General features: G+C 38.6%; 1 protein-coding gene across 2 annotated transcripts in view; it reads right to left on the reverse strand.

Annotated features, from left to right (window-relative positions):
* Positions 1 to 13853, reverse strand: part of akap1 (A-kinase anchoring protein 1) — a 26870-nt gene continuing 13017 nt past the window's right edge. Inside the window, exons 3-11 of one of the 2 annotated variants that reach the window (XM_002936812.5) lie at positions 13267 to 13394; positions 12354 to 12480; positions 11437 to 11561; positions 9612 to 9789; positions 4697 to 4847; positions 3231 to 3298; positions 2098 to 2171; positions 1390 to 1455; positions 1 to 1024 (exon numbers count right to left, since the gene is read on the reverse strand). In XM_002936812.5, coding sequence (XP_002936858.3) covers positions 962 to 1024; positions 1390 to 1455; positions 2098 to 2171; positions 3231 to 3298; positions 4697 to 4847; positions 9612 to 9789; positions 11437 to 11561; positions 12354 to 12480; positions 13267 to 13394 — 980 coding nt within the window. In that variant the 3' untranslated portion in view covers positions 1 to 961. The remainder of the gene's footprint in view (positions 1025 to 1389; positions 1456 to 2097; positions 2172 to 3230; positions 3299 to 4696; positions 4848 to 9611; positions 9790 to 11436; positions 11562 to 12353; positions 12481 to 13266; positions 13395 to 13853) is intronic. The other variant, XM_018091608.2, reaches the window with a different exon arrangement.

Here is a 13853-nt window from a genome sequence, read left to right on the forward strand (position 1 = left end):
TTTGTATGCTTCCCGCTCAGTGCTTTATTTATTTATACCCCCTGTTCTCCACAGGACCAGGGAACAATAGCATTTTACAATACGTTTCCAGTGGATTTATATTACTTTAACATGTTAAAAATCTGTTATGAAATAAAAAGCACACCAATGCAATATTATTTCCATTTTTTTGTTACTTTTTACATCTGTACAGCAAAGTAGCAAATAGATCACAGTTAACACTAGACCGTACATCTGAACACACCGCTGAAATCTGTACGCAGAACCAGCCTGAATTAGTTGCATCAGGATTCTGTGCTACAAATTGTTACCAGCTGACCAAAATGGTATGAAATGTTATTCATTTTTTCTTCTCCAGTGTTTCAATACAAAATATTAAAGTGATCTGTTATTATATATATTTACAAAGATTTGCACAGCTACAAAATTATAAATTACACACCAGACTTGGCAGACAGAATGTTGCAGAAAATGTGCACACACAAAAATAAAACCTTAATTTTAGATATGAAGGAATAATTCTTTTGCTCCTCCAGTAGATAAACCATTAATAACGCAGTATAATTGCACAATTCACCAGAAAGAAAGCTGATGACATTTCCATTTGATCCCTGATTTCATATCCTGCAGCATTGTCCATTCCACTACATTTACAGTATAAGGAATGTACAGTTCTGTGATGCCAATTTTATTGCACACATCAACTTATAATGCAAGACCAGCCTAGAAGGTATTAAAGCTGTAAGTATTATGGCTTGTGTTGTCAATCCTTCAGTGGTCTGTTTTTGTAAGTATTCACAGACCGTGTGAAAGAAAGTATATGAAGTCAATGCAAAACTGGAGAGCACTGAAGAAAAAAAAAAAAAAAAATTAATTACTGAGTGCCAAGCCTAATACAGTACAAGGAGGGGGTGTTGCTGCTTTAGAAAATGGCTGTAAAAAGAAATCAGGCGGTGCTAGTTTAAAAGCTGTCCATCCATTGCGCAAAGCCTCTTTCCACAAGAGTTCTATTGACTGACACCACCTGGGGGGGAGGGAAAAAAAAGTTGTAGTTATACAAATAAAATATAAACCATTGCCTTAGAATACCTATGTCTTCATTATACTTAAGGTTTAAAAGGGCAGTTAAAATGAATTTTATTATGTTGTAGTCAGTGATAATGTTCAACAATTTGCCCTTTATGCTTTTTGGAATAAATTTTTGTATTGCAGTTCACCAAGCCTTAAAGATTGGAAGCTAAATTGTGCAGAGGCTGAATAGAAATGTAAGCAGTGCAAAGTAACAATTAAATTGTTGCCTGTTTGGTTGCTGGTGTAACCAGATTCTTAGTGGCTCTTTCTCCAAATTATTGCTTTTGAATTTGGCAGCGGCAGTTTAATAGTGCTCACCTCATCAGCCATCATACTCCACAACTGAATCAAAGGAAGTCCTGTTGGACCATCATAATTTGTAACCTACAAAACAAAGAATACTCATTACCAGTCATTACCAGCAACGGCATTACTAGAAGAAAGCATTGTTTTTAATAAGGGTCTCAATTACTTTTTTTAGGGTTACATCACCTTTAATTGCAGGCTCAGCAGCTTTCCTAAAAGGTCAGAGCATCAGCAACCCTAACTGTCTAAGCTTGGTTTTAGCAGTCAAAAATGCAAATATATCAAATAGGCAAACTGGAAATAGGATTAAATGTTTAATGTAAAGGGTTTCACCAGGTCTAGTGATTCCACAGCACATCAGATGTCGGCTTTCAAAAAGGCAACCAAGAAAGATATACTGGCGACTTTGAGACGTTTTAACCTTTTATCACATAAACCTAGATCTAAATTCCTATGGATAAATTTAAAATGTAGTACACTTTAGGGCAGTGACACATGGGGAGATTAGTGGCCATGCGACAAGTCTTCGTTGTTGCGGACTAATCTCCCCGGAATGCCATTCCACCGGCTAGAATTTAAATCGCCGGTGGGATGGCATACGTGGTTTTCTTGAAAAAAAAGACACTTGCCTTTAAAACATAAATTTTTTGCACTTATAGCACTTCCAAAAACACACACACACACACCAACTGCTAAAAAAAAAAAAAAAACTCTCATCACCTGTGCAAGCAGTGCAGTGCCCCTTGTCATTTCAGTTGCAGCCTCATCTGCTTCTGTGGAAAAGTGATCCTCTTCTTAAATAAAAAAACAAAAAAAACAACACTATATAAGTATTTTAAAGTTAATGATGACAAGCCGCCAGACAAATCAAGAGAAAGGAAAAGAAAAAAAAAATCTGTATTATAAATTTGTTGCACTGAACTATAAGGCCACCTTCCACAGTCCATTTTAAGCAAATACTTCTATTTTTTGTTATTTATACCTTTGAAATAAGAGTGCACCTCGTACTTGATCAATACAAGGCTCCAACTGAAAGCTACTATACAGTGGTAGGAGAGATGCACAACACATACAAGAGGAACAGTGGTACAAAAAAAGAGTTCAGTGTCAAGTTTGTGAAAATAAAATTTCCATTTGCCTTTATAAGCTGCAAAGCAAAGCAAAAAAAACAAAAAAAAAAAACCACCACAGATCCCTTATCCGGAAACCCATTATTCAGAAAGTTCCGAATTACAGAAAGCCCGTCTCCCATAGACTATTTTAATCAAATAATTCAGAATTTAAAAAGTGATTTCCTTTTTCTCTGTAGAAATATAACAGTACCTTGTAATTGATCCCAACTAAGATAAATAATCCTTATTGGATGCAAAACTATCCTGTTGGGTTTAATTCACGTTTTATTGATTTTTTAGTAGACTTAAGGTATGGAGATCCAAAATACAGAAAGACGCCTTATCCAGAATACCCTTGGTCCAGAGCATTCTGGATAACGGGTCCTATACCTGTACAAGAGTAAGAGGCTCTGATGAAACACAATCAGAGCAGCTGACTGGAATTAACCTGGGTGAAATTTAGAATCTAAAAGTTAGCTAATTTACAGGCAGCTCATTATATTCTAGAATATTAGCACACATTTCTTTAGGAGATTTTTACTGCTGCATAAAGGCATAGCTCCTTAGCCAAACAGATACTGCATTGGCTGTGTTGTGTTTATCTGCATCAAGGATTTGAATGATAGTCAAGTGCAAAATAAATCCTGCAAATAATGCATCAACATGAGCAATTAAAATTTAAATAAATCTGCATATGTCCTATAATTGGAAGGAGAAAAATAAAATGGGAGGTTTGCTAACCTGCAAGTGGAATCACATTATCCAGTAAAACTTCTGCTCCTTGGAAAGGTAGTGTAACAAAATCTGACCTGAAGAAAAAGAATTAGACATGTCAAGTCTCTAGATGCAGGAGGATGCATGCTAATAGAACAATGCATCAGAAGACAAATGTACTTATTAATTGCGAGCGAGAGATACTACACCCAAAAAAGGCAATTCAATTAAGTAATTTTTAATAATTCTCTTAAAGAAATATAAACACCAAACAAGGTTTTAAAAGCTTTAAAGTTTATATAAATGTGCTGCTGAGTAGCCATGGGGGTAGCAATTCAAATTGTAATAGACCTAAATGGCACCTAGCAGATAAATAAACTTTGTAGAATACAGTAGGTTTAGTTAGGAAGATTAACAGGGGTCAAAATTACATTCATTTTACATTTTTAGAGAAAAAAAAAAAAAAAGTGTATATGCACTCTGATGCTATTGTTCCTTTAATCATTTTTGTATTCTCCCTATCCAGTTGCAGTTTTTTCAAATGATTAACTTCTACAAGATTACAGTAGTCATAACATTTTTTCTGCAGTGACAAAAAATATGTACAAGAAAAATAGGTAGCGGAGCACCACTAAGATAAAAATCAGTCTTTTATTCCATGTTTAGTAAAAGGCACAAGTACATCCCCAGAGGACTTAGCGCTTAACGCATTTCGTGGCCTCCCGCCACTTCCTCAGAAGCATCCAAAAAATATGTTCAACACCCATTTGCGAATTTAAAGAGGAAAAATGTAAAACACTTGTCTATGCAGAGAAACTAAACATTCCCTTTCCAATGAAGGAAAAGGGCAAGAACCTACCAGTCCTATGATTTCATATATATGTATGGGACCTGTTATCCAGAATGCTCGGGACCTGGGATTTTCCAGATAAGGGATCTTTAATTTGGATCGTCATAACTTAAGTCATTTAAATATTTTATAAACCCAATAGGATTGTTTTAACTCTGATAAGGATTAATTATATCTTGGTTGGGATCAAGTACAAGGTACTGTTTTATTATTGCAGAGAAAAAGGAAATCACTTTTAAAAATCAGGATTATTTGCTTATAATGGAGTCTATGGGAGATGGCCTTTCCGTAATTCGGAACTTTCTGGATAACGGATTTCCGGATAAGGGATCCCATACCTGTACTACCTATGTTGCAAATCAGGGACAGATTTCTGATTGGGGCACCCCGAGGCCACCCCCTATGGTTGTCCTCCCACTTCATCTGCCACCCTAGCCACAGGCGTTTGTGGCCTCGCCACAAATCTGGGCCTGTAGCAAATACAGGAAATTAAATGCTATCCATAATTTTAAAACAAATGCAGCCTCCTTTCTATACTGGATTATTAACCTCCAAATGGTAGTTCATGTGGAAAAATATTTTGGGATGTGTACCAGACCAATTTGTCTAAAAATTAAGTGAAAAATGTAGCATATGTACTGACCTGATCTGCCTCAGTGTGTCAACTTTTACTCTTTCATATCCACCATAGTCAACATATCTTATTTCTACTTCTTCTTCGTCCTTAAAGTAGGCTACAACCTGCGCTCTCCACCATGCATTATCTTCAGCAGGTGCTGCGCAGATAACTCCAGCTGCAAGACATTTTAACACAATTTCACAACCTTTTAAAATACTGTTATACATCTTGCACAGGTGTGTAAAACCTAAAAAAATAATTTTGAAATTAGTTTATATAAATATATAATTAATCTTGCCAATTCTTAGGCAGCACAATATATCTATTGAGAAAATCTTGTTATGAACAAGTCAGGAAGACGTACTTTTTTTTCTCACTCCGACATGCACCCTTAGTTTAAGAGTGAAGACAGAGGGGGCGATAAGTCGACACGACCTAAGAAAACCAAAGTCGTGTCGACTAATTTCCTTGTAAAATATACATGTCCATATTTTACCAGGACTGGTATTTAGCTTACATAAATTACATTAGTTATTTACCAGAGATAAATAGCTTCACTCCTTAATTCCTTTTTATTAAATTGTTGCTAGAACAGGAGCAATTCAGGTTACAGAAAGTGTTGCAAAGTAAAAAGGTCATGATCTGGAACGGATGGATGTGTAGAATGGGAAATGTGAGAAGATAGTGTTTTAATATGGCTGGAGGTTTCCTAGAATCAATGTAATTTAGACAGAGCTGGATAACCAAACACTGATAACTAAGGGTCTTATAGTATTGTATGTTCTCGCACTCAAAGGCAGGTACCAAAAAGCAGTTATTGGTATTTTATAGAATGATTTTACAAATTATACCAAAAAAAAAAAAAAAAAGCCATCTAGGCCTACGTTAACACTGGCGATTACAAATAAGTTTTATTTCTGTGAATGATGCCTGGTACTCTGTGCATTTGTGCATTTTTATATATATTTATATATATTCTAATGTATTTCCAGCAGATGTTACTTAAATGTAGTTAATGAAAATGAATTCAAAAGTGAAGATAACATTTTACATCCTGGCATGTTTGGATAACAACCCTATTTGGAAATTGCATTCATTAGACAGAAAAGAAATGGAGATGGGTGCTTCTGAGTAAGCAGAGAGAAAACACACTTATGCAGGAGACCATATATTTAGCAGAATAAAAACAAAAGTTATGCTTATTTATACTAACTCAGTATGCCACTTGGGAGAATAAGGAAAATGAGTGCTGTCCAACTGGCGGCCCGCGACCCACCTCTGTGTGGCCCCCCACCTGTCTGGCTGCTTTGATGGCTTACCTTTGTGTAAGATTTAAATGGTATCAGTACCGATATTAACTGGCCCCATGCATGGTGCTCACTTTAGATTCAGGCTGTAATCCCTCTGTATTGTTTAAAAATATAATCCCCTGTATTGTTCACACCTTCTAATGTCTGCATTGTTTACCCCCTGCAGTGTACACACCTCAGGCTGTAATCACCCATATTGTTCTCCTGTTCACACCTCAGACATTGTATGTACTGCCTGGTCTATGCTGCCTGTGTGTAGGCAGAGTATGGCACACACAGGCAGCATAGGGCAGGGAGGGTATGGCACACACAGGCAGCATAGGTCAGGGAGGATATGGCACACAGGCAGGGTAGGGCAGGCAGAGCATGGCACACACAGGCAGGGTAGGGCTGAGTATGGCACACACAGGCAGCATAGGGTAGGGCGAGTATGGCACACACAGGCAGAACTCTGCCTGCCCTATGCTGCCTGTGTGCCATACTCTGCCTGCCCTATGCTGCCTGTGTGTGCCATACTCTGCCTGCCCTATGCTGCCTGTGTGTGCCATACTCTGCCTGCCCTATGCTGCCTGTGTGTGCCATACTCTGCCTGCCCTATGCTGCCTGTGTGTGCCATACTCAGCCCTACCCTGCCTGTGTGTGCCATGCTCTGCCTGCCCTACCCTGCCTGTGTGTGCTATATCCTCCCTGACCTATGCTGCCTGTGTGTGCCATACCCTCCCTGCCCTATGCTGCCTATGTGCCATACTCTGCCTACACACGTGACCCAGGTGCATATGCCCCGAGTCCAGCGTTTGAATATAAAGTTTGTGAATCACAGCAGAGTAGTAGATGTAAAACACTGTTATATAAATAAAGTGTGCTCACCCTTCACAAAGAGTGACCCAGGTGCTTATGCCCCGGATCTGGCGCTTAGTTGTACCAAAAGGCACAAATATATATTTTTTGAGAAGGTGAACCTGGCAGGGGTTTGTTTTGGGAGTTTGTTAGCAGTTGGAAATAGCGATGAAATGGTCCCAAAGGTGTGTAATTATATGCTGGGGGTTGCTGTGCTATCCACAGGGGAGGAAGAGGCATATAGATTTAAGGGTACGTCTTAATATGACATAATATTCTTTCACATATGAATGATGGTGTGAGTGAGGACGAAGCAATTGAGTTTTTGCTGCACTACCACCATAGTGATAAAATGGGTGTGGTTTGAAGTGGGTGTGGTTTGAAGGGGGGAATGGTCAAAACTGGCTTCCATTAGCAGCCCTCCACCATGTATGCAAGAGAAATTCCATCCCTCAGCACCGCAGAAGTTGGACAGCGCTGGTGTACATTATATAACAGTTACAAGCTACAAACAAAAAGACAGGAATAACGCAGACTTAGAAACAGCCCCTGCACTCCGATCTGCCTACCCCTGTGACTACACCCGGAGAGGATTTTGGCCCAATAGCTACTGTATGGCTGTACCAGGGACAATGCCGTAGCTCCAGGTGCAGTCACAGGGGTTAGCTAATTAGTGTAGGGGATGATTCTCAGACTGGTGTGGCATTAGGCTTATGGCACAAGTTGCTTTTTCTTGGCAAGCCAAAAAAGACTTGCCAATAATAAAACCCACTACTGTAAATCCTCCTACCTGTGCCTGCACCGGGAAGAACTGAATACACCGGGTGCAGGCACATGTAGCCAATGTCAGCCAAAAATGCAAAGTCTTGCATTTTTTGGAAGATATCGGCTACATGGGCCTGCACCTGAGCGTATTCAATGCTTTCTGGTGCAGGCACAAGTAGGAGAATTTTACAGTAGAGGTGCGTATTCTCTGCAAGAGTTTTTCATCTTGCTGACAATATGCTGCTTTTGATATCAGCTTTAGCCTAAAGAAACATGACCATAGCAGTCCTGCATGTATTACATTTGCACACATCAAAGGTGTTTTAGCCAAAGAATCCCTTCAAGTTGCAGTTAATTTCAACAACGTTTTAACAGTGAGTCTGTCTTTTCTGATAAGTTTGCTCCAGAGGCTACAGGGCAACACTCAGATAATTGTGCCCTCTGAATTTGAAATATTTAAGGCTCTTACACATTGGCGTTTCGACCTACATTCGACTGTGGTGACTGTAGGGAAATACAGTCCATTCTTCTCAATCAGGTTGTACTCATTCAGATGCATGCAAGTACCAAACACAGGTGCAATGAAACCTGTTGCACTGCACTCAAAACCCTCGAGTGGCAGCAATATCTGACTTGTAAATATTAATATGGACTGCAGTTAGTGCACCTAGAGGTACAACCTAAGAATTGCAGGATGGGACCACATGGTCAGCTAGACAGGATCCATGGCCTGGTCTTTACATTTAATATCCTTGTTGAGTACACAGATACAAAAATATTAATTCGTAATAATCCTTGTAAAGGCACATGAGGAAATATATATGCCTCCCTAGGGCGCAATCATATTGATAGGTTCACGCAGCCAAGCTACCCTAACAAACCGCTTGTAACAACCAGACTATGCACTATGGACTGGTTAGGTAGGAAAGAAAGACTGCTGACTTCTTAGAAGTCTCCAGTGGAAAGACTTTCGCATCACTTTGGTAATTCAAAGTCAGCCTTCAGAAAATTAAGCAAAGGGCTTTCCACTGATGACTTCTGGTTACTGACCTGCCATAACAGATCTATTGCGGCAAGTAACTTGCTCAGTGGGTTTTTACCCTTATGGAGGGAGGCTTTATAGGTTTCTCATTTAAGTGCTGCCCTGTCTTGTACATTCTGTCTGTATCTTGTCTTTAAGATCTACTTAGTAAAATATTGAAGGTAAAGCAGTGTACACCCCTCACAAACCCACTGAAAATTCCAGTAAAATTACGAAATCAGTAAGTATTGCGCCACACAGGGCCAATTCTCAACCTAGGCTATCCAGCTGATCCGCAGGCACTCGTGTGTCTAAACTCAGGCCGAAGCAGAGCCTTTAAAGAGCAGACACAACAACAAAGCGGATTTCAGCAAAGGAAATGTGTGAGAATGCATTTTCTCACCAAAACACTTGCTGTGTGTGTCTACACATGCAAGAAACCCCATGTGGCACTACCATAAAAAGGTGTATCTTAGAAGAATCAAGACCTGTAAAAAAAACTTTCAATAAGATTAAATATTCATAGAATCTGCTTTATAACTGTGTTAGACAGCTGACTAGGTTTAGAACAGTGGAGCTGCAATTCTCTCATCTCCTAGTGCCGACACTTTTTCTGCAGTACAGAGATTATATATCATTCACATCAGTCCCAGAGGAGCTTGCAATCCATATCACATTCACTGGCCAATTAAGACAGAAGCCAATCAACTTGTTTCTGGAATGTGGGTGGAAAACGGAGAAGTGCCCTGTTTGGGACCTAACACAGGAGATCCCAGCTGCAAGGCAGAAGTGTGCAACTTGTACCTCACACAGAGGTGCAAGTTAAACATCGGTACTGGAATAAAACTTGTGCCTCTTCTGTAATAAAAGGCAGTTTGCTTTAGATATCCAAAAATTTTGAAAAAATTGAAAATAGGTTACAAATGTAAAAAAATGAAATACTTAAATTCTGTGTAACAGTTGTCATAAAGAAAGAACATTTAATGTGAAACTAGGGAGATTTTACCTTCCACTGGTGTAGGCAAAGTGGGAATTCCAGGTTGTGAATAGCATAGATACATCTGCTGGTCCAAGCTCCGAAGCGCATGAAACGTAGGGTGCGTGTGCTGCTGTACAAACATATGTCCGGCATTGACTACATTGACCACAATGACTTCCACAGTGACACCATCTGGGAGCATAAGCTGTAAAAAAAAAAAACCCCAAACATTTTTCTATAAACAGAAGATCATCAAGCAACAGGAACATTCTGAAACGTTATCTTTGGAACATAACACACATTTTCAACTCCCATTATCACACTATGCTTGCTTTGTGAATAGAGATTTTAATTTCCAGCATAAATACTTTGCCACCTTTAAATAGGAGAACTTCATATTTTCTCCAAATAATTAATTCACTTGTGGCTTTATGGAAATTTTAGTTCAATTAATGCAGCAGTATTTATAAAGGGTGAACTTCAAGGAGAAGTCATTTTGGTATTTTACTGCCAATAGATTTGCCACACCAGTGCCACCTAGAACACTATTTATTCTACAGAAAGCATTACCATATCTGGGTAAACACTAGAAGCTTTCACTGTCTTGTTTAAGATAGCAGCTGCCATTTTAAGTAGCTTCCTGCTGCAGCTCTAGCCTGTAGCGCAGATCACACATTCCTAAGGGTGGGGGGGAGTGGGAGATGTAAATTTTATGAAATTTTATGAGCAGGAGAGAACTGCACAGATGTTTGCCCCAGGAATGAAGGAATTTTCTGAGAGAGGAAGTCAGATACCCTAAGAACATGTTTACAAAAAAGGGGACAAGAAATCCTGTGTTTCATTTGATAGAGGACTCAGCGCAGCATTTCTGCGAGTGCTTATGGCTGTAGTTACATAGACCTTTCTGAAGCTTTCATAGCTTTTACCTTTCCTTCTCTCAGTTTAGCGTTTCAGAGATTAAGTACAAAAATGACAAATGCATCTTGGACCTTGAGCCAGCATCACAATAAAATGCAATTTTCACTTACCCTGCCCTCGCTTACTGCACCAGAGCTTGGAATAAATAACCTATGGTATTAGAGAAAAGTGCTCTGTGCCTTCACCTTCAAAGCCAATATTTTCAGTGTGAGGATTAAAAGGTAATGCCCAGATCCTCTCAGGCAGAACTAAGGCAATTAAAAAAAGCATCTTCAGCGACAGATGCCACTCACTCACCTAATTGTGAAAAGTACTGAGAATGGCACATGCCTGTGCTGGTAGGAGTGCATCACCAGGAACACTATATTAGTTTCCTTTATTAGTTGCAGTACTATTTTTTACTACATATGACCAGCAGTAAAGTCTTCCTAGACCTACAGAGAACCAGGCCTTATTTGTTGAATAAGACATGGCAGACTTACATGGTGTAGTAAGCTGATAAGAGGCTATATGCATCAAAGTCAGTAAGTCTGCCATGTCATATCCACCAATCAGGCCAGCATTTTGTTTGCTCTAGTCCCCTGCTGTTATTCTTTCTCAGTTTCCCATTTACATTAATATATTTTCTACCATTTTATTCACCTCACACACATTTAACTTAATATCCTCCCTTAACCTATATATAAGTATTTACCCCTTTTTTTTTTAGCTTGGTAGCAACATACTAAATGTTTTTGTAGTTTACAGTTCATTTACAAAATATAATATTTAGTGACATCATGTACATTGCAATTCCTATCATTTTCTTATTTTGTAAGGGGCATACAGAAAGTAAATGTCAATTAATGAACAGTGACACTTTTTAGGAATGATGTACCTTAACATAAATCAGACTCCAGTAAAACACTTTGTTAACAGCAGTTATATCACTTACCCAGGAAGTCATAGGAAAAGAGTGCAAGGCTAAGCATGGTGGAGGAGCATAGATGTTGGTGAGATTCAGTTCTTTAAATTTCTTGCCAATAAGAACAAGTGCCCTGTCAATTTGCTGCCGGGAACCTGCCAACAATTAGTTTACATTTAAGTCAAATATGTATTAATGTCAATGTAGACCTAGCAAAATGAATGGTTAAAGCAGTTACAAGACAATAAAATTTTTAAAAATGTATTTTAAATGGTTAACTGTATTATCTATGTGGTCGTACTTACTAGTTCTACAGAATTTTTAATCTCTGCATATTTATGTTTACATACTGCATGCAAGCTGGCTCCACAGAGAAAGATTCTTTATAAAAATTCCAGATACGCATATATAGACCCTAAACCACTCATTCCCAACATGGCCTGGCACACAGTCAGTTTTTATATACCTGCACATGTCCCTCTGACATCAATGGAGGAAAGCAGGGAAGGTGCAAGATATAAATAAGCAAAACCTTCAGAAGGAGGAATCTGAGCATGCAGATGTCAGGGTGGGGAAGTAGAAGTTTACTTGTGCAACACTGGAAGAGTGTTGCACAAGTCGAAACCTGGTCTCAGTCCTGCTTATGTTGTATAGATAGAACACTTGACATGTATCACCTAACTGCAAGCAAACACCTAAACACCCCTAATAGTGCATTCCAGTAAATTTCAAGACTTTAAATAAATACTCTAAGGTCTGCATGATGCCACTTTACCAAAGCTAATCAGCCCATCAGACAAACTGTCTCTATGCCTAGTCACATGAATACATGCAAATTGCAGGGAAGACCTTTTTTTGCAAACAATTGACAAAAATAAATGTGGTCTAATGTGGTGTTTTGCTTTTAAACCCTGCCAACAAAACTCATGCAAAGACAAGAATCTTACCTTCTATGTGGCAAATTTGGAAGTCTTGAGTGTAAGGCAGGGTTGAAATGTAAATTTTGGCACCAGAGGATTCTTTCAGAAAGCTCACAAATCTGCCTTGTTTCCCAATTAATCTACCAACCAAATGCTTAAAGAGAAAGATAAAAAAAAATTAAAATGATACACAGATTATTATAAATAATACTTGCACTTTTGAAGAAAAGGCCTGCACTCCTTGTCCAAAGCTTTTCACCAGGTGCAAATCAGATGGGGAATCTCTGTACTCCCCCTCCATTTCCATAGTCCAAAAGATATTCTGATGCACTTTTCTGATAGAAAAAGTGATTAGCAAAAAACTGTATTCTGGAGTCAAAATCAGAATTTTGCTTTCAATGGCGCTACCACAACTAATTATCAGAGGAAGGGGCTAAGTGGTTGCAAGACATTTGGTTTTTAGAACTTACCATAAAAGAACACTGTGGAGATTATAATATATTATAATGTGTGTGATGGAGCATTAACTGAAAATCTTTTAAATCTTTTAGATTTAAACTTTGTATATTGTATAACATAAGAATGCATATGATAAAACATAAGCAGAACCTATATTATACTGCATCAGTAGATGCATCATCATCAGAAGATGGAGAACATGAAATCAAAAGTGTAGACACCACTGCTATGTAACACACGGTTTGGACAGGTGAAATTCATGCCAACCCATGGTGCCTAATGCATTTCAATTAACTTCATACAATTTTAAATTGTCTGCACTTTATATGAATTTTTTTTAAAGGCAAAGTAAATGGTAATTTGGCAGCTAGAAAAAAAGCTCATAAGAATCAAATTAGAAGGCCAAGGACATCAACATACTGTGACATAGCCACCATAAAACAAAATATGCCACAGCAGGGATCAAGGTGAGTGCCATTACCTTTGGCACTTCAATCTCCCAGATGACAAGTTCTGCTTTTTTTGCATCCGCTCGCTTGACATTCTGAAGTTGTTCAGTCTTAAGAGCACAGCCACTGTCCACCGAGTCCATGCTATTTACATCTGACCCTGTAGTAAAATTAAGGTAGGAAAAGTGCTAAAAAAAAAAAAACTTTCTCCCAGATTTTCAAGACCAAAATATGTACAACTTCATAAAAAAAAGGGGGAGTGGAGGGAAACTAAAGCTGCAGAATACTTAACCAACAGATAAACTAATCATATCAAGGCCTATTAAAATAAACTAGAGCCACCATTTTGTGATGGGCCATGTGCTCCCTCAGTGATCACCTGACCAAAAATAATGCAGCTCTAACTGTAACAGGAAGAAGTGTGGGAATAAAAGACACAACTGTCCATTAACTGGCTGATGTGACCTAACATGTATGTTTGCCCTCAGTTTGTTTGTGTGTAACATGAATCATGTGATCCCAGGGGTAGTCCTTAGTTCTTAAATCAGGAGTTTTCTATTTAGTATTAGCCAATAGCAATACTATACACACACATGCACATGAGCGGAAACGTGGCCCC

Source organism: Xenopus tropicalis, chromosome 2, assembly GCF_000004195.4.
Source record: "Xenopus tropicalis strain Nigerian chromosome 2, UCB_Xtro_10.0, whole genome shotgun sequence".
Lineage (NCBI taxonomy): Eukaryota > Metazoa > Chordata > Amphibia > Anura > Pipidae > Xenopus > Xenopus tropicalis.